We start from the raw sequence: 18934 nt of genomic DNA on the forward strand, positions 1-18934 counted from the left end.
AATCAGTATTTTATTTATTTGCTCACAGGTTTCAATATAAGACATTAGAATCTGACCTCCATCCTCAAAGGAGCTGCAATAATTTCAAAGACCTTCAGTGCATCTTTAAGGTAAGAAATGTACAAATGTTCTTGCGTTTATAATAAAACAACATATAATTAATATTTATAATAAACACAGTAGTTCGTTTACTAATTAAATTGGCATAACTAAATTATAATTACAATTAAAGTATGAATAATATTATAAAATTATTTGGAAACACTTTATTTTGATAGTCCACTTTAGACATTGTAAGGCAGCGAGTTTATGCTTATGCAATCATGTAATCTTACCACCTGCTAGACTTCGAATTTTTGACACTGCGCTCTGTGCATGTCACAATGGCTCTCTCACAGACGTACAAGACTCGGTGTTGTCACAAAAACAAGTCTGTACAAAATCACACTTACAACTGGAACTTAAAACACAGGCAGAACATGGAGGGGTGACAATTCAGTTGGAAAAGAGTCAACTATGTATTATATAGTGGCTGCCTAGCAACATAAAGGCACAGTGCAGTGCTCTTTTCTAAATTCAAAAGACAGTACAATGCACAATCATATTCTGGCTTCAGCCTTAAACTTATTCAGCGTTTCAGCTGACTCCCATTAGAATATTAAAGTAGTATAGCAATGTTAGTTTAGGGTTAGCAGAATTATTGGAATGGCAAAGTTACTTATCATCAAGAAAATGTCTTCTCTGGTCCAATAAAACAACGAGTTAAACCATTTTTATATATAAGCAGATAATTCCAATTAATTTTTGTTTGTTAAAATTAACAGCAAATAAACATTGTAAACTAAGTTTTTTATTATTGAATTTATTGTTCCCCTTCGGTTGGGGAACTTCAGTGCCATAGAGTGGATGAAATCCACGAAATGGGATGATTCAGTTCAGAAGCCGCTTGTCTGAAAGAGTATTGAACGGGCCAATGAATGCAATGAATTGGCAGCGTAAGCTTGCACAGGTGTACTTCATTGCCAATTATCCCAGCATATAAGCACACCTTGAGCGAGCAGACGCCATCCTTTTCGCTTCAGAGACTTTATGATCGAGTCGATGAGGGTTCCTCCTGCTGTGACCAGCGATTCTGAGTGAACGAGAGCATTCTCCCGGTCCAGAGTGTGTACACGCAGCGGCAGACGGTCGAGCTGGGTTTCTCCCTTGCCTGGCGTTCTTTGGGTCCGGTCCTCCAGAGCGGTGCGTATAAAGTTGCAAACTTCACAGAAAGAGCAACACAGTCGTGCAGCACGTCCTTTTCAGGACGGCGCTCCAACTGTGCGTTTCTGGATGCGGTGGTTTCCTGTCCTCGGATGATGGGCACGGGCACTGCGTTACATGCCTGGGGGGTCCAGCATGTTAATGCGCTGCTCACGGGCAGTTCATGTCGTCATTGCGATGCCATGACTGTTGCGCAGTAAAGATCGCGGCTAGCCTTTGCAAAAGGGCGAACCACCCCAGTTGTCCCCTGCTCTGCAGCGGGCACTCGGGCAGATCTGAGGGTTTCAAGCTAGAGATAATCCGTCGCCCACGGGCCCGCAGACCTCCCGCTCCTCTAAGCGCTCCATCCAAGCTTCGGGCGGGGGAAGCTATCCGTCTAACAGATGGTAGCCCTTACGCCCGATGACACCGGAGACCAGACGTCCACCGCGGCATCGGAGGGTGGGCTTTCATTGTCCGATGATGATCCAGACCCGCTCGCCCCCTTCGGGCTGGTGAGCGCTGTCACTACGGATCCTGAAACGGACATGTTAGCCGTGCTTTCCCGGGCTGCTTCGGCCGTGGGTTGGAGATGGTTTATCCCCCAGCTCCGTGGCCGGACCGACTAGAGGGGCGTTTCCTTCTTCCCGGAGGTGCACAGTAGGCTCACGCAGTCTTGAAAAGCACTTTTTTCTGCTCGTGCTGCGTGTCCCTCCACCCTCACCACTCTTGACGGTGGAACAGCCAGGGGGTATGTGGCGATTCCTCAGGTTGAGTGCGCGATGGCGGTAAATCCGCGCGGCGCTTCTTCTTGGCGGGGTCCGCCTCGTCTCCCAACCAAAGCCTGTAAGTTATCTACCTCCCTCGGAGCTATAGTTTACATAGCTGCAGGCCAGGCTGCTTCCACCTTGCATGCAATAGCCACCTACCAGTGCTACCTAGCGCAGGCGCTGGCCGAGCTGCACGAGGGTGGGTCCAACCCAGGCTTACGAGCTTCGCACCGCCGCCGACTTAGCTCTTCAGTCTACTGAGTCCGCTGCGTGTGCGTTGGGGGGGACGATGTCCACATTAGTGATCCAGGAGCGCCACCCCTGGCTGATATGCGCGAAGTCGACAAAGTTTCTTGACTTTCCCCATATCCCAAGCCACGTTCAGCAACACCGTCTGTGAATTCACCCAGGAATTCAAGGCGGTGAGAGAGCAGTTGATGGGTGATGTCTTATCGGCGGTCCGTAGCCCGCTTCGCCCGCCGTGCCATTCATACCTGCTCCTCGCCGAAGGCGCCCGCCTAAGAGAGCTGCTCCCCCCCCCGCACACGCCTCTGGCGAAGCGAGCGCGTCGGGCACCTCGGAAGCAGGCAGCCCCCCTGCCCAGAACGCCGCTAAGTCTGGCAACGGACCGCCAAGCGTCCCTGGGACAGGCCATCTGGAGAAGAGGGAACTTGCTTTTTCCCCGCTGGAGGGCGGGGCCCCATTTCCAACGGCACTTTTTACTGCCATGAAAACATTATGAAAGGGCACTTTTCCACTTCCCCGGATGTGACAGCCCGAAATCTGCCAGTCTGGGACGCCATGCTTTCTAGCTTGCAGATTCGGTGTGTTTCGCCAGTGGCTCACGAGCGCTGGGAGGACGGTCTCCTTTCTCCCACCCCTCGAGCCTCCCCTCCGGAGCTCGGGTGCGGAGTGAGAGCAAATATCTCACCTCCAGCTTTTCCGTGGGACCTGCGCGCTTCTCGGATCAGCACACCCACTCCGCGCTGCCCCACTGCTGGTACGTCAGCGATTGTAGCGATGAGTCCATTAGCGAGAGCTCTGCCTGCCTGGTTAGCACGGGCCAGCTCTTCGCGGTGGCTCATACGCACAATCAGACTCGGCTATGCGATTCAGTTCGCGAAACGGCCCCCCAAGTCGCGGGTGTGTATTCACCAGGGTCAGCCCCCTGTCCGCCCCTGTCTTGCGAGAGGAGATTGCTGTCCTCCTGGCGAAGGATGCAATCGAGCCGCTCCCTCCAGCCGAGATGGAGAGCGGGTTTTACAGCCCACACTTCATCGTGCCCAAAAAGAGCGGCGGGTCACGGCCAATCCTAGATCTGCGCGTTTTGAACCGCTGCCTGCACAAGCTGCCGTTCAGAATGCTCATGCAGAAGCGCATCCTCCCGTGCGTTCGTCCTCTGGGTTGGTCTGCAGCATTAGACCTGATGGATGCGTATTTCCATGTCTCCACTCTACCTCACCACCTTCAGTTTCTGCGGTTTGCGTTTGAAGGTCGAGCTTGGCAATACAAAGCCCTCCCCTTCGGGCTCTCTCTGTCTCCGCAGGTCCTCACCAAGCCTGCGGTGGGTGCCTTAGCGCCCCTTCGGCTCGCGGGCATCTGCATACTTGATTTCTTTACGACTGGCTGATTTTTGCCCTCTCTCGGAGCAATTGATTATGCACAGAGACAAAGTGCTCTGGCACTTCCACCTGTGGGGGTTTCAGGTCAACCGAGAAAAGAGCAAACTCGCCCCCGTGCAGAGGATCTCTTCTCTCTGGCTGGAGCTGGACTCGGTCACCATGGCAGCGCGCCTCTCCGGAGAGCGCGCTCAGCTGATGCTGTACTGTCTGAGAGAGCTCGACAGTAAAATAGTGGTCCCACTAAAACTATTTCAGAGGCTCCTGGGGCATATGGCATCCGCAGCCGCTTCTGCCGCTCGGATTATTCTATATGAGACCACTTCAGCACTGGCTTCACGATCGAGTCCCCAGACGCGCATGGCATGCGTGTCGCCGCGCCCTCAGCCCTTGGAGCGACCCCTCGTTCCTACAGGCCTGGGTGTCTCTAGAACAGGCGTCCAGTCTTGTTGTCGTTTCAGCAGACGCTTCCAACAAGGGCTGGGGGGCTGTGCGTTGCGGGCATGCGGCTGCGGACCTGTGGAAAGGTACCCAGTTGCATTGGCATATCGCCTGGAGCTGTTGGCAGTGTTCCTCGCTCTCCACCGTTTTTTTCCGGTGCTGGAGCGGCAACACGTGCTGGTCAGGACGGACAGTACGGCGGCGGTGGCGTATATCAGCCGTTTGGGGGTATGCGCTCTCGCCGCATGTCTCAACTCGCCCGCCATCTGCTCCTCTGGAGTCATCCGCGGCTGAAATCGCTGCTCACCATTCATATTCAGGCAAGCTCAACCGTGCAGCCGATGCGCTCTCACGGCAGCCTTACGTCCTGGAGAATGGAGACTCCACCCCGAGTCTATTCAGCTGATATGGGCGCGATTCGGGGAAGCCCAGATCGATCTGTTGCTTCCCCCGAGATCGCTCATTGCCAGTTGTTCTTTCCCTGACCGAGTGCTCTCGGCACGGATGCACTGGCTTACAGCTGGCCTCGGGGCATGTGCAAATATGCGTTTCCCCCAGTGAGCCTGCTCGCGCAGTTACTGTGCAAGGTCAGGGAGGACGAGGAACAGGTTGCTGGTTGCACCCCTCTGGCTCAACCGGACCTGGATGTCAGAGCTCTCCCTCGCGATAGCCCTCCCCTGGCAGTCCCTTCGAGAGAGCACCTACTCTCTCAGGGACAGGGCACCATCTGGCACCCTTGCTGATCTTTGGAGGTCCTTAGACGCGAGGAAGACTTAAGTAACCTCCGATTGCGGTGGCTAATACCGTCACTCTAGCTAGAGCCCCCTCCCCGAGCGCGCCTATGCCCTGAAGTGGTGTCAATTCACTGAATGGTGTGTCTCTCGCAGAGAAGACCCCCGTAATTTGCCAGATCAGCGTTGTGCTTTCTTTACGCCGAGAGAAGGTGGAGAGCAGGCTGTCGCCACACTCAAGGTTACGTGGCTGCCATCTCCCCTCTCATAACGCGGTGGCTGGCAGCACCGTAGGAACGCATAACCTCATCATCCGGTTCCTCAGGGGCGCTAAGCGAATTAATCCACCCCGCCCCCTCTCATGCCCTCTTAGGATCTCGCCCTCGCTACACAAGCCACGTCAGATCCCTTCGATCCTCGACTCAGTATCTTTCTGTCCCTGAAGACAGCTTTGCTGGTCGCGTTGATATCGATTAGAGGGTCGGGGACCTGGAGGCTTTTTTCTGTAAGTGACTCGTGCCTGTAATTGGGCTGGCTTTCTCTCACATCCTGAGACCCCGCCCGCGATATGTGCCCAAGGTTCCTACCACTCCGTTTTAATACGAGGTAGTGAGCCTGCAAGCGCTGACCTCGGAGGAGGCAGACCCAGCCCTTCTTTATTGTCCAGTTCGCATTTTGCGTATTATCCGGACCGCACTCAGAGTTTAGATCATCTGAGCAGCTCTTCGTCTGTTATAGTGGTCGGCAGCAGGGAAGTGCCATACCGAAATAAGTTCCCACTAGATTGTGGATGCCTTTCTTTCACTATCAGAGCCGAGGTGAGCCGCGTCCCCCGAGAGCGCGTGCGCACTCCACTCGGAGCTTCGCATCCTCTCGAGCGCGCGCACGCGGCGCCCCTCTAACAGACATCTGTAGAGCTGCGGGCTGGGTGACACCCAACACATTTGCAAGGTTTTACAATCTGCGAGTGGAGCTGGTTTCCTCAAGGGTATTAGGTAACCCTTGGTGATTGAGGAAACAATTCGGTAGGGTGTTGAAACACGCTTGCTGCGCCATTCTCCCTAACACGGAGGTACGTGCGCCTTTTTATCTGTCAGTAAAGTTCCCCGTCAGGTGAGCCCTGCAGATTCCTCCGTGGCCCCCAGCACTGACTCAGCGGAGGAGTCACTTACTGGCCCACTACGTTGTAGGTCTGCCCGCTGGTCAGCCCGCGTTTTGGGTAAAGGTGCCTGCTAAGCGTGATCCCCACTAGGCGATCCCATATGCTTATTCCGCCACGGTTAAGTCCCCCCCCTGGGCGGACCCGTGTCTTCCCTCTCCGCTAACCACTCTTTTGCTATGCGTACTCCCCCTTTTTAGGGCTAGTCCATATGTAAATTCTGCCATCTATCCCCCCTTGGGTAACGGATGGCCTCCGCAGCGTCCTCCCTATCGGGATTGCACGCTTCCCAACGTACTGTCGTATTTTCCTAGAATTATCTAGATGCTCACGACTTCCCAAAAATATATCTAAATCCGTAAAACTTCTGTTGAAGTAGGATAAATTAGGGCCAGGGACACGTTGGAGGACCGCGCCTCCCATGATGTGGGTGCGTCACGCTTGCTTGACAATCCCCTCATCGGGGGCGTTGGTAAGGTGCAGTCATTATGGCGCTTTCCATACTTCTCCCATTCGTGGATTTCATCCACTCTATGGCACTGAATTTCCCCAACCGAAGGGGAACGTTCGAGGTTACAGAAGTAACCCTTCGTTCCCCGAGGAGGGGAACGGAAGTGCCATACTCCGTCGCCATAATGACTGTCCCTTAGCTGTTTGAAAGTCTCTTCAGCTTAAAAGGATGGCGTCTGCTCGCTCCAGGTGTGCTTATATGCTGGGATAATTGGCAATGAAGTACACCTGTGCAAGCTTACGCTGCCAATTCATTGCATTCATTGGCCCGTTCAATACTCTTTCAGACAAGCGGCTTCTGAACCGAATCCTCCCATTCGTGGATTTCATCCACTCTATGGCACTTCCGTTCCCCTCCTCGGGGAACGAAGGGTTACTTCTGTAACCTCGAACGTTCTGAATCAGTATGGATGTGCAGTGTGGCTTAAAGTGACAGTTCACACAAAAATGAAAACACTCACTATTTACTTTCCCTCAAAGGCTCCAGACCTTTTCTTAATTTGAACACCAGTATCTTACTGTTGTTGAACACAAAAAAATATAAATTGAAGAAATCTGGAAACCAGTAATCATCAACTTCCATCGGTTCATCATTAATTTCCAGCTTTCTTCAAAAAATCTTCTTTTGTGTTCAACAGAATTAAGAAACTCAAACTGGTTAAAAATAAGTAAAGAGCGAGTAAATGATGACAGATTGTTCAGTGTTGGTTGAACTGTCTCTTTAATTGTTCTGTTTTTTTATTTTGCTTGTAGGGGCTTGAGAGCAAAATGTTCAACTTCCTGAAGAAAGAGTTGGAAAATTTTAAGGAAATCTTACGAAAAGAAAACACACAATACCTTGTAAAGGATTTTAATAAGAACAGATGCAGCATCAGAGAAACAGCTCTTGATCTTACACTTTACTTCCTGAGAGAAATGAAGCAAGATGAAGCTGCAGATACTCTAGAAGGTGAGAGACTCACTGTCTTAATGTCAATTATAAAATATTAAAGAGCACAATGATATATTGTTCTGTGTATATTCCTCTGTGTGTAGATGAGCTGTTCTTCATTCATCAGCTGAAATGTGGCCTACAGAAGAAGTATCAGTGTGTGTTGGAAGGAATTGCACAGCAAGGAGACTCCACACTCCTGAAGAACATCTACACAGATCTCTATATCACTCAGGGTGGCAGTGAACAGGTCAATACTGAACATGAGGTCAGGCAGATTGAAGTTACTTCCAGACGTCATAAAGCTCAAGAGATACAGGTTGAATGCAGACGTTTGTTTGAAGCGTCTGAACAAGACAAGCAGATCAGAACTGTACTGACAAAAGGAGTCGCTGGCATCGGGAAATCAGTCTCTGTGCAAAAGTTTGTTCTGGATTGGGCTGAAGGAAAAGAAAATCAAGAGGTCAGCTTCATATTTCCTCTTCCATTCAGAGAGATGAACTTAAAGGAGAAAGAAAAACTCAGTTTGATGGAGCTTATAACTCAGTTTTACCCAGAGACAAAAGGACTGAAACTTACAAGAAGGAATCGATTCAAAGTCTTGTTCATCCTTGATGGATTGGATGAATGTCGTCTTCCTCTGAACTTTGCTGGTAATGAGACATGTCGTGATGTTTCGTCACCAGCCTCTCTGGATGTTCTCCTGACGAACCTCATCAAGGGAAATCTGCTTCCTTCTGCTCTCATCTGGATCACCAGTAGACCAGCAGCTGCCAGTAAGATTCCTCCTGACTGTATCGAGCGGCTGACAGAGATACGAGGATTCAATGATGCACAAAAGGAGGAGTACTTCAGAAAAAGACTCACAGATGAGAGTCTGGCCAAAGAAATCATTGATCATGTTAAAAAATCAAAGAGTCTTTTCATCATGTGCCACATCCCAGTCTTCTGCTGGATTTCAGCCACTGTTCTCCAGAACATTTTACAGAAGAAGAGAAAAAATGTGGAAAACAATCAGGCTGATGACGCCTCCAAAACACTGCAGGAATCAAACACTGAAGACACTCCCAAGACTCTGACACAAATGTACACACACTTCTTGCACGTTCAGATCAAGCAGAGCAGACAAAAGTATGATGGAGAAAACAAACCAGATGTGTCCTGGGATAAAGACGCCATCCTTTCATTGGGGAAACTGGCATTTCAGCAGCTGCTAAACAACAACCTGATCTTCTATGAAACAGACCTGGAAGCCTGTGGTATTGACGTTTATAAAGCTGAAAAGTTCTCAGGCATGTGTACTGAGATCTTTAAGGAGGAAACAGGGATTGTTCTTGGTACCATGTACTGCTTTGTTCACTTGAGTGTTCAAGAGTTTATTGCAGCCCTTTATGCACATCTGATTCTGAACATCAACAAGAGAAGTGTGTTTGATCAAAACACAAGAAATAGAAATGTGTCCATGATTGATTTGCTGAAGACTGCAGTGGACAAGGCACTTGAGAGTGACAATGGACACCTGGATCTTTTCCTTCGATTCCTCCTTGGTCTGTCACTTCAGTCCAACAGTGGAATCTTAAAAGGCCTGTTGACACAGCAAGACCACAATAACTGGAGCATTTGGAAAATACCTCAGTATTTCTTTAGAACAGTAGATCAGCAGCAAGACCACAATGACCAGATCAAAGAGGAAATAGTTCATTACATCAAGCAGAAGTTTGAAGCAAATCTTTCTCTTGAGAGATCCATCAACCTGTTCCACTGTCTGAATGAACTAAACGATCAAACTCTGGTGAAAGAGATCCAGAGCCACCTTAGCAAAGGAAGGTACTCATCTTCTGACCTTTCACCTGCCCAGTGGTCTGCTCTGGTCTTTGTGTTGTTGACATCAGATGAAGAGATGGAGGAGTTTGAGCTTCAGAAATTCAAGAAATCTGACGAGTGTCTCATCAGGCTATTAGCTGTCATCAAAACCTGCAAAAGAGCACTGTAAGTCAGTCAAAATAAATGAAAATGTGTTGTGTATCTTGCATCTTTCCCTTGTAGTTTAACTAGTTGTAACTTAATAGACAAAAGCTATTCAGCTTTGAGGACAGTTCTCTGATCAGATAGCAGTCTCAAAGAGCTGTATTTGTACAATAATATTCTACAGGAATTGGGAGAAAAGCTGCTCTTCACTGGACTAAAGCTTAAAATAAAATTTAAATGGTGGTTTTGAGATGCTCAGCTAAGGTGTGAAACAGTTCATAGCTCAAGCAAAACTTTGGTCAGTATGCAGAGGGTGTTAATTAAATGTCATTATCAGGAAAAATAATAACTTATTTTCTTAGAGAGATGCACCCATTGTAATTTTTTAGGTTGATTTCAGATTTTATGTTAAGTGTCACCGCAAATACAGATTTTTGCTTATGCTATTTATTTATTTATTTATTTATTTTTTTACCTAAGAACCATACATATACTAATAATAGTATATTTTATTTATAATTCGCATAACTTTATAATTACAGCTTTATAGATGGGCGTAAAATTACATCTTTCCTGATTTTCTTTTATCTTGTCTTTTGATAATAACTTGACTGCTTGTCTCTTTAAACAATTCTTTGACTGAATTTATTTACTCATGCAACAAACATTTGAAAAATATCTTGAAAGAAAATCTTAAATTATGACTTAATATGGCTTAAATTACATTTACATAAATTTAATTCTGTCATAATTTTATCATGCATATGATCAACTTGTAACAAGCTGTGCTACTTTTCCATTGTTTTTCAATGTAAGCACGTGGTTGATGCATGGCCTTTACCCTCTGCCTTTTGAGGTGCCACACACAAGCATACATGTGGCTGTGAGTTTTAGCATGAGGGTCTCATGACAACAGACCATCTAAAATTGGACAAATGACTGGTCAGGCCGGTCATGCAATACCTAAATAGCCTAATCACCTGCATCTTCATTCACTTTTACTGTCCCGGGCCAGATTCATAAACCTTGATACTAAGTGACTACTTTAACAACAATTAACAATTCTGAAATATTAGACATGTAATAGTGTTGGTGTGATAGTATGGTGAAAAATCCACTTTTCAAGCTGTTTGTACAGACGTATGTAGATATAGTGTATAGACCGCCATATTGGGGTGATATAAACGCACCCAGTCCTTTTTTTTTTTATTTAACTACATAAAAACGGTGGACCAATTGGAGCGGTTTTTAGAGCGACCGCAACTTGACGTAGGAGTGCGGTCTCCCCGCCCACCGAATTGATTGACAGCTGCGCATATTAACTTGTCACGTGTATAATCATGTCAACAAGACCAGACGTGCACAAAGCAACCAGGATTAAAAGGTCTGTTCAGTTCTAGGATCATCAATCATCAATTGCGACAGCGATTTACTTCAGCTTTACTTCATCAGCACAGCCACGTGTCAGAACAATTATAAAAGAAGACACTTCAATCCTGGTTTGTGGACGTTAAATCAGGTTTATTTTAAGAGTTTACACTTATATATTGTTTGACAACTGTTAGCAGGTTTGACATGCTGTCCTGGGAGAGAACCCTGAGCTCGGAGATAGTTGAGCCCAGGGCTCCCGCCAGGTCCATAGAGCGTGTGAGGGGAGTACAAGATCAGGTGTTTCTCGAGAGCTCCCCTGTGGTAAAAAAGGAATGGAAAACAAGGGGTGGATGGGTGGTTTCTTCGGAAAACGAAGATAAGGGAGTAGGTCTAGCTAGGCTTTTTATGGTGAGTTAGGATTAATTTGATTGGCTATCTAATGAATGTAGATGGTTGACCAGCTGCAGTCAATCATATCACATGCTCCTCTCGAAATTAGTTTTTAAAACTTCACTTTGTACATTAACATAACAGATATTTATACAGCAGCAGAGATTAAGCTGTATCCTGTCACATTTGCGTTCAAAAACAGTGCAAAGCTAAATGCGCGCTCTGTATGTCTGTGTGTGTGAATGTCTGCTGCGGTGTATGTATGCGTGTGCGCACGTGTGAACTTTGTAATGACATTGTGTGTGACTCATCGATGTAATTGCACAACAACTACTCATTGGTAAAGTTCTTTCTGTAGTATTTCTCACAAACGCTACCTGAGATCTGCTTCCTTTAAGTCTGTCTGTTGTCTGACGCAGCCGAGGTAGAAGATTATGGCATGCAGAAAGGCACTAAAAATGGTAGGCGGGGAGGACTACAACCCCCTGGTGGAAAAATGTATAAAATAGGATCTTGTAAAAGATATAATGAAAAATCTGATGGGTGTTTTGATCTGAAACTTTACAGACATATTCTGGAGATGCAAAACACTTATATTAAATCTGAAAAAAGGGGTAACCTAGGTGCCCTTTAAAATATTTTCAACACTCTCAAAATTGTTTATTTGTTGTCTTAAATAGCCATCAGCTATTAGAACATGTGTTTTTGTAGAACAAATGAATGTTACAGTATGTTATCTTTTGTTCTGAGCTTTTTAAACTTAATTCATTTTGTTTGCTGATTCAGCTATACATCTTGCTTTTATAGATCTGCTGTGAATCTTCAGTGTTTGTATTTATTTTCAGGCTCAGTAAGTGTAATCTAACAGAGGAAAGCTGTTCAGCTCTGGCTTCAGTTCTCAGATCAGACTCCAGCAGTCTGAAGGATCTTGACCTGAGCAATAATAATCTGCAGGATTCAGGAGTGAAGCTGCTCTCTGATGGACTGAAGGACAGTAACTGTACACTGGAGAAACTCAGGTGAGCAGATGTCTTTATTTGCTTAAATTTGTTAATAACAGTTCTGTAATTTTGTATATATATAAATACAGTATATAAGTAAAAATGTTATTTGCTTTTCTAGACTTTCAGACTGCGGTATCAATGAAGAAGGTTATAAAGCTCTGGCTTCAGCTCTGAGATCAAACCCTTCACACCTGATAGAGCTGGATCTCAGAGGAAATGATCCTGGACAATCAGGAGTGAAGGAGCTCACTGATTTACTGAAACCAGACTATACACTTAAAACACTGAGGTGAGACTGAATGAATTAATACAAAATAAAAGATACTACTGGATACAAAGTGTAAAGCAAAACTGAGGTCAGATATTATTTGGGATTTGTTTTTTTGCTTTTCATCCAAATATTTTATTTAGTAAATTATTTTTAATCAAAGAAAATTAACCGATTTTATACATTGTCAGATGCTATTTTTCATTAAAAAACGTTTAAAAGTGAATTAAATTTAACATCTTCCCTTCAGGTTTTTGAGTCCTGCTGCAGAAGAAGTCTTTCAGTTTGTGACTAAAATTGTGGGTAAAAACCCGTTACTCTTGAAAGAACTGAATCTGAGTGATCGTGAACTAGGAGACACACGAGTGAATCAACTCTCTGCTCTGCTGCAGGATAAACACTGTAGACTCAACACACTCATGTGAGTATTGCACATTGTTTTCAAAAGTATAAAAATAATGTATATTATTGTAAGAATTTTTTTTTTAAATGAAATCACTAAATTGGTGCCATCTTGTGTCTGAATATTGTATGCTGCAATTGTTTACATTTTTCATCCTTCAAGCTTTGTCTATTTAAAGAGTTGGTGAATTATTACAGCACATATTATTGTTTTATGTTCAATCTATTTTATTTATTTATTTCCTTGTAGAATAGAGCGCTTCAGTCTTAATTAAAAGCTGCTAAAAAGCCCATCTGGCTTTATTCTAAGATAACATCTACCTGGATGTACATTATTACCCTTTGTCTAATGAAACAATATTACAACTATAATTCCTTTTGTATACTTGTGTGTTATAGCTGAAAATGTTTCCTTTCTTTGTCTTCTTTCTCTTCAGGCTGAATAATAACAGGATTACAGCAGAAGGTTGTGCTGCTTTGACTTTTGCATTTAATTTAAACCCTTCACACCTGATAGAGCTCAATCTGAGTGGGAATAAACTAGGAGACTCAGGAGTAGAGAAGATCTGTCCTCTGCTGGAAAATACACAATGCCAATTAGAGAAACTGAGGTATGTATTTTTATTTTTTGTACATTTTCACATTAGTATAGTGAACAAAATTCTTAAAATGACTCTTTATTATGTTGGCTGAAAACAAATATACATTTTTAAATAATATGATGGTTAATAAATAATGATGGGATTTATGTTTTGAATGTACTGATCATTCAACATGTTAGGTTAATAATGTATTTTCATTAAATATGGCATTTTTTTCAAGCATCATATATATATATATATATATATATATATATATATATATATATATATATATATATATATATATAGATATAGATATAGATATATTGTGTGGCTAAATATTGCCTAAATTGATTTATAAAAAGCATATTGGCCTAGATTTTTGCAAAACTTTATTTATGTGGTTATTTTGTTTATTTAATATGCAACATGCAGAACTAAACCGCTTATTTCATTTACAGTCTTTCAGACTGCAGTATCAGTGAAGAAGGTTATAAAGCTCTGGCTTCAGCTCTGAGATCAAACCCTTCACACCTGATAGAGCTGGATCTCAGAGGAAATGATCCTGGACAATCAGGAGTGAAGGAGCTCACTGACTTACTACAGGATCCACACTGTACACTGAAGACACTGAGGTGAGACAAGGAATCATTTCATAAATAAATTATGCATATGAATTAGTAAGATAAATACTGCTAATGAATTATTCTGTGCGATTTGTTCTTGCATCTTGAGTTTCAAGAATTAAAATAAATTCTATTTCATGTCTGAAGGTTTTTGAGTCCTGCTGCTGATGAAGCCTGTCAGTTTTTGACTGGAGTTGTGGGTAAAAACCTGTTACTCCTGAAAGAGCTGAATCTGAGTGGACATGAACTAGGACTCTCAGATAGCTTTCAAATGCTTGTTCTTTTACTGCATGATAAACACTGTACGCTCAACACACTATTGTGAGTATTTAACTTGTATTGACACCAATATTATTGTGTGAATCACGAATAGCAAATATTTTCTGTCCACACAGAATGAACAACTCAAATGTGTATTTTTTAGTTATACACATTTCTACATGTTAATATGTCAATTTTAAGTCATGACAAAATAAAAATATATTTTATTATTACTTTAATTATAAATCTAACATCAAGACAAATCTGTTCATTATGCCTGTGTCAGCAAGTATGTTACATCTTACAGGGATAGTTCCCTACTAAAAATACCTCATCATTTACTCCCCATCATGTGGGCGAGTAAATGAGTTTCCTTTTTTTTTTTGTTTTTCTTTGGAACACATTATGAAAGACATATTTAAAAATGCTTGTTGCTGTCGACTTCCATTGTAGAGATAACAATTACCATGGGAGTCAGTGGGTGCCAACTACTAGCATTTTTCAAAATGTATTTTGTGTTCAACAGAAGAACAAAACTTTCATAGGTTATGAATACAGAAAGGAATAATAAAAGATGGCAGCATTTTCATTTTTAGATGAACGATCTCTTTAAGTCTCCGCTTCCTCCAGCCATCTCTACAGTTCATTGATTGTTATGTAATTTTTCAATAAGGTTCAGATCAGGACTCTTTGCTGGTCCTTTCATTATTTTGAAATGTTTACCAGTTTTCAGGTTTAAGAATCTGCTTCAGCCAAAACATGAATATAAACTGCAGTTTTATTCCTGATAACTTCAAATAGGACTAAGTAATCTAAGATTTTAGAAGTTTTTAATTTGTTGTCTTTTTCTGATTTCCACCAATTCTTCTCATCAATATAAATTAAAGAAATTAATATTTTTTCTTTAGTCTTTCAGATTGCAGTATCACAGAAGAAGGTTATAAAGCTCTGGCTTCAGCTCTGACATCAAACCCATCATACCTGATAGAGCTGGATCTCAGAGGAAATGATCCTGGACAATCAGGAGTGAAGGAGCTCACTGATTTACTACTGGATGAACGCTGTAGCTTAAAAATCATCAGGTGATAAAATTGCAACTTATGTAAAATAAACAGTTTGAATGTAGATGTGAGGTTCAAATTGTTTAGTTTAGATTAGGAAATAAAGCAAACACACCAATTAAATTGTGAGAAATATATTAAAAAAAAAACTACTTCATGCAGGTTTCTGAAAAGTCCTGCTGCACAGGAGTCATGTGATTTTCTCACTGAAGTTCTGGATGTAAATCCATTATTACTGACAGAACTGGATCTGAGTGAAGATAAATTAGGAGATCTGGATGGAGAGAAAATCTCTGCTTTTTTGATGGACCCTCATAGCAAAGTGGAGAAAATCAAGTGAGTCAACATGATTTATCCATTAAAACTTCTAGTGTGTGAGTAGATATGCAGAGCTGTTGATCTTTTGTGGGTTAAATGTGTGCTGTATATTAAATAGTGCCGTTATTGTGTTTAGGCTGAATAATTGTAAGCTGCTTGAGAAAAGCTCATCAGTTTTAGCAACAGTTCTCTCCTCCAAAACCATCCTGAAAGAGCTGAACCTGAACAACAGTCGTCTGCTGGACTCCGGAGTCAGAGAGATCTGTGAGGGACTGAAGAATCCTGTGTGTGAGCTGGAGATACTCAAGTCAGTACATTTGATTATAAAACAAACTAAAATGAGTATTGTGCATTGGCTTATGATGGGAGTCTTTACGTTTTTGAACCCAGTTCCTTTCAGAAATAGAGTATATTTAGGCTAGATCATTGTTTTTCCGTTAAGGAATGCAGGAGCCTTGTCCTATCTTGATGATCTGGTCATTTGCACACCTTCTCAGTGCCAGACAGAGATTGATATGAACATGCTGGTGTCTCATTTGGAGAGATTAGTGTCTAAAATGAACCAGACCAAGAGCTTTCTGACTCCCTCACAGTAGATCATTTACTTGCATCTTGTGATGCCCAAACACTATCAATAATTTCTTTAATGCAACTGCAGAAACACAGATGATTCAGGCCCCGTTTACACTAAAGTGTTTTAGTTTTAAAACTCAAAAGTTTTGCTACGGTTATGCCTTCCATTCACATTACCCCAGTTTTCGAGCCCCAAAAATGGAGCGTTTTGAAAACACTAAAGAGGCCATTTTGGTTTTAAAACGCTGCTGCTCTGTGTTTGTGTAAATGGGAAAACAGAGACATCTAAAAATAGAGGAATCTGCAGACATTCACCGATTGGAAGTTTTCCCTCAATATTAAGCATACAAAGTTTACACCGTTTAAAAACTAAAACGTGTTAGTGTAAATGAGGCCTCAGTGTTTTGGCTTTCACCATTGATGTTTGCATTACACTGGATTTGAGGTTTAATTTACTAGAACTTAAAAGCTTTGACACAATCTAAATGGAGAAAAAAGCACTATAGAGATAAAAATGAATTGAATGAGGGGATTTTACAAGTGGACACTTTCAATCACCGCAGAGTCTCATCTTTCTGCTTCCCTGAGCTGTGATGTAGTTTCATGGTTTGTTGTTGTGCACTAATGAATGAAATTGAATTGCAAAGTTAATTTACATTGCTGTTTTTACTGTTTGTAGGCTTTCAGACTGCAGTATCAGTGAAGAAGGTTATAAAGCTCTGGCTTCAGCTCTGAGATCAAACCCTTCACACCTGATAGAGCTGGATCTCAGAGGAAATGATCCTGGACAATCAGGAGTGAAGGAGCTCACTGAGTTACTGCAGGATCCACACTGTACACTGAAGACACTGAGGTGAAACAAGGAATCATTTCATAAATAAATTATGCATATGAATTAGTAAGAAAAATACTGCTAATGAATTATTCTGTGCGATTTGTTCTTGCATCTTGAGTTTCAAGAATTAAAATAAATTCTATTTCATGTCTGAAGGTTTTTGAGTCCTGCTGCTGATGAAGCCTGTCAGTTTGTGACTGGAATTGTGGGTAAAAACCCGTTACTCCTGAAAGAACTGAATCTGAGTGATCGTGAACTAGGAGACACACGAGTGAATCAACTCTCTGCTCTACTGCAGGATAAACACTGTAAACTCAACACACTCATGTGAGTGTTCATTCTCAATAATCACTGTTTGAATTGTTGGCATCACTGTTTGTAAATTCTTCCTCTCCTGTTCATTATTTTAGTCTTAGTAAATGTGGTGTAACAGTGGAAAGCTGTTCAGCTCTGGCTACAGTCCTGAGATCAGAGACCAGTCTAAAAGAGCTTGACATGAGCAACAATAATCTGCAGGAATCAGGAGTGAAGAAACTCCAGAGCGGATTAAAAAACACAAACTGCACACTGGAAAAACTCAGGTGAGTTTATTGAAGATTAAAAAAAGAATAATGATAAAATTTTTTGTAACACGATTTTGCTTAACTGATTATAATGAAGACACACGTGCACACACACATACACACGCACACGCACGTACACACACACGACTTAGACTTGTAGTCTTAGTAACTTAAATTTATCATACCAATAATATACTGCTACTCTCAGATGACTTGAATCCATTCTATTATCTTCACGTGTAAGTCACTTGTATATATATATTTCTCAATTTTCTCTATCTAGTCTTTCAGACTGCAGTATCAGTGAAGAAGGTTATAAAGCTCTGGCTTCAGCTCTGAGATCAAACCCTTCACACCTGATAGAGCTGGATCTCAGAGGAAATGATCCTGGACAATCAGGAGTGAAGGAGCTCATTAAGATACTGAAACCAGACTATACACTGAAGACACTGAGGTGAGACTGAATGAATTAATACAAAATAAATGATGTGCAGGCAATTTATTGATTATTATATTGTTTCACTAATGTAGTCTGCTGCACACATAAAGCATTTCACACATGTACTGTATCCATTAGACTTTGCTTTTTATCATTATTCTCTTAGTACTTAAGACTTTGATGAATCCTGCTTGATCTTCTCTCCTGCAGGTTTTTGAGTGATGATGCAGATGAAGCATGTAAACATCTGAATAAAGTTCTGGGTGGAAACCTGTTACTCTTGAGAGAGCTGAATCTGACTGAACATGATCTTGGACCATCAGGATTGGAGAAACTTGCTGCTGTACTGAAAGATAAACACTGTAAACTCAACACACTGATGTAAGTTCTAATAACGCTTTCAGTGAATTTGCTGCTGGTGTGTGTTATGCTGAGTAACATGTGACTTTAACTGTAAATGTGTTTCTTTCAACACAGTCTGAATAACAGCAGTATGTCAGAAGAAGATTGTCGTGTTTTGGCTGAAGCTTTTAATTCAAACCCATCAAATCTGACAGAGCTGAATTTGAGTGGGACTAAACTCGCAAACTCAGGAATGAAGAGCTTCAACACTCTGTTTCAAAACCAACAGTGTAGACTGGAAAAGCTGAAGTAAGTGTTTATTCAGCCAGTGTGTAAAACAAAGGCAAACTACTTACTGTAGTAAATAAAATATATATTATGTAATTTTCATATTGGATGTTTAAAAATTGACAAAATTGTTTACAGATATGTTTTATAGCTTATGTCTCTCTTCTACAGGTTCAGCAGCATGTGTATCACAGCAGAAGGTTGTGCTGCTTTGGCTTCAGCATTTAACTCAAATCCTTCA

General features: G+C 42.7%; 1 protein-coding gene across 1 annotated transcript in view; it reads left to right on the plus strand.

Moving 5' to 3' along the window:
- Window positions 1–18934, plus strand: part of LOC147838417 (uncharacterized) — a 115974-nt gene that overhangs the window by 75524 nt on the left and 21516 nt on the right. The window contains exons 6-24 of the mRNA XM_087303308.1: window positions 29–110; window positions 7226–7421; window positions 7508–9392; window positions 11978–12151; window positions 12255–12425; window positions 12655–12825; window positions 13244–13417; window positions 13849–14022; window positions 14161–14334; window positions 15183–15356; window positions 15498–15671; window positions 15790–15960; window positions 16906–17079; window positions 17218–17388; window positions 17472–17642; window positions 17908–18078; window positions 18274–18444; window positions 18541–18714; window positions 18865–18934. The exon at window positions 18865–18934 is cut by the window's right edge and continues 104 nt beyond it. Coding sequence (XP_087159434.1) covers window positions 29–110; window positions 7226–7421; window positions 7508–9392; window positions 11978–12151; window positions 12255–12425; window positions 12655–12825; window positions 13244–13417; window positions 13849–14022; window positions 14161–14334; window positions 15183–15356; window positions 15498–15671; window positions 15790–15960; window positions 16906–17079; window positions 17218–17388; window positions 17472–17642; window positions 17908–18078; window positions 18274–18444; window positions 18541–18714; window positions 18865–18934 — 4822 coding nt within the window. The remainder of the gene's footprint in view (window positions 1–28; window positions 111–7225; window positions 7422–7507; window positions 9393–11977; window positions 12152–12254; window positions 12426–12654; window positions 12826–13243; window positions 13418–13848; window positions 14023–14160; window positions 14335–15182; window positions 15357–15497; window positions 15672–15789; window positions 15961–16905; window positions 17080–17217; window positions 17389–17471; window positions 17643–17907; window positions 18079–18273; window positions 18445–18540; window positions 18715–18864) is intronic.

The sequence above is a fragment of the Danio rerio genome, chromosome 22, assembly GCF_052040795.2.
Source record: "Danio rerio strain M-AB ecotype USA chromosome 22, GRCz13ab, whole genome shotgun sequence".
In the NCBI taxonomy this organism is placed as follows: domain Eukaryota; kingdom Metazoa; phylum Chordata; class Actinopteri; order Cypriniformes; family Danionidae; genus Danio; species Danio rerio.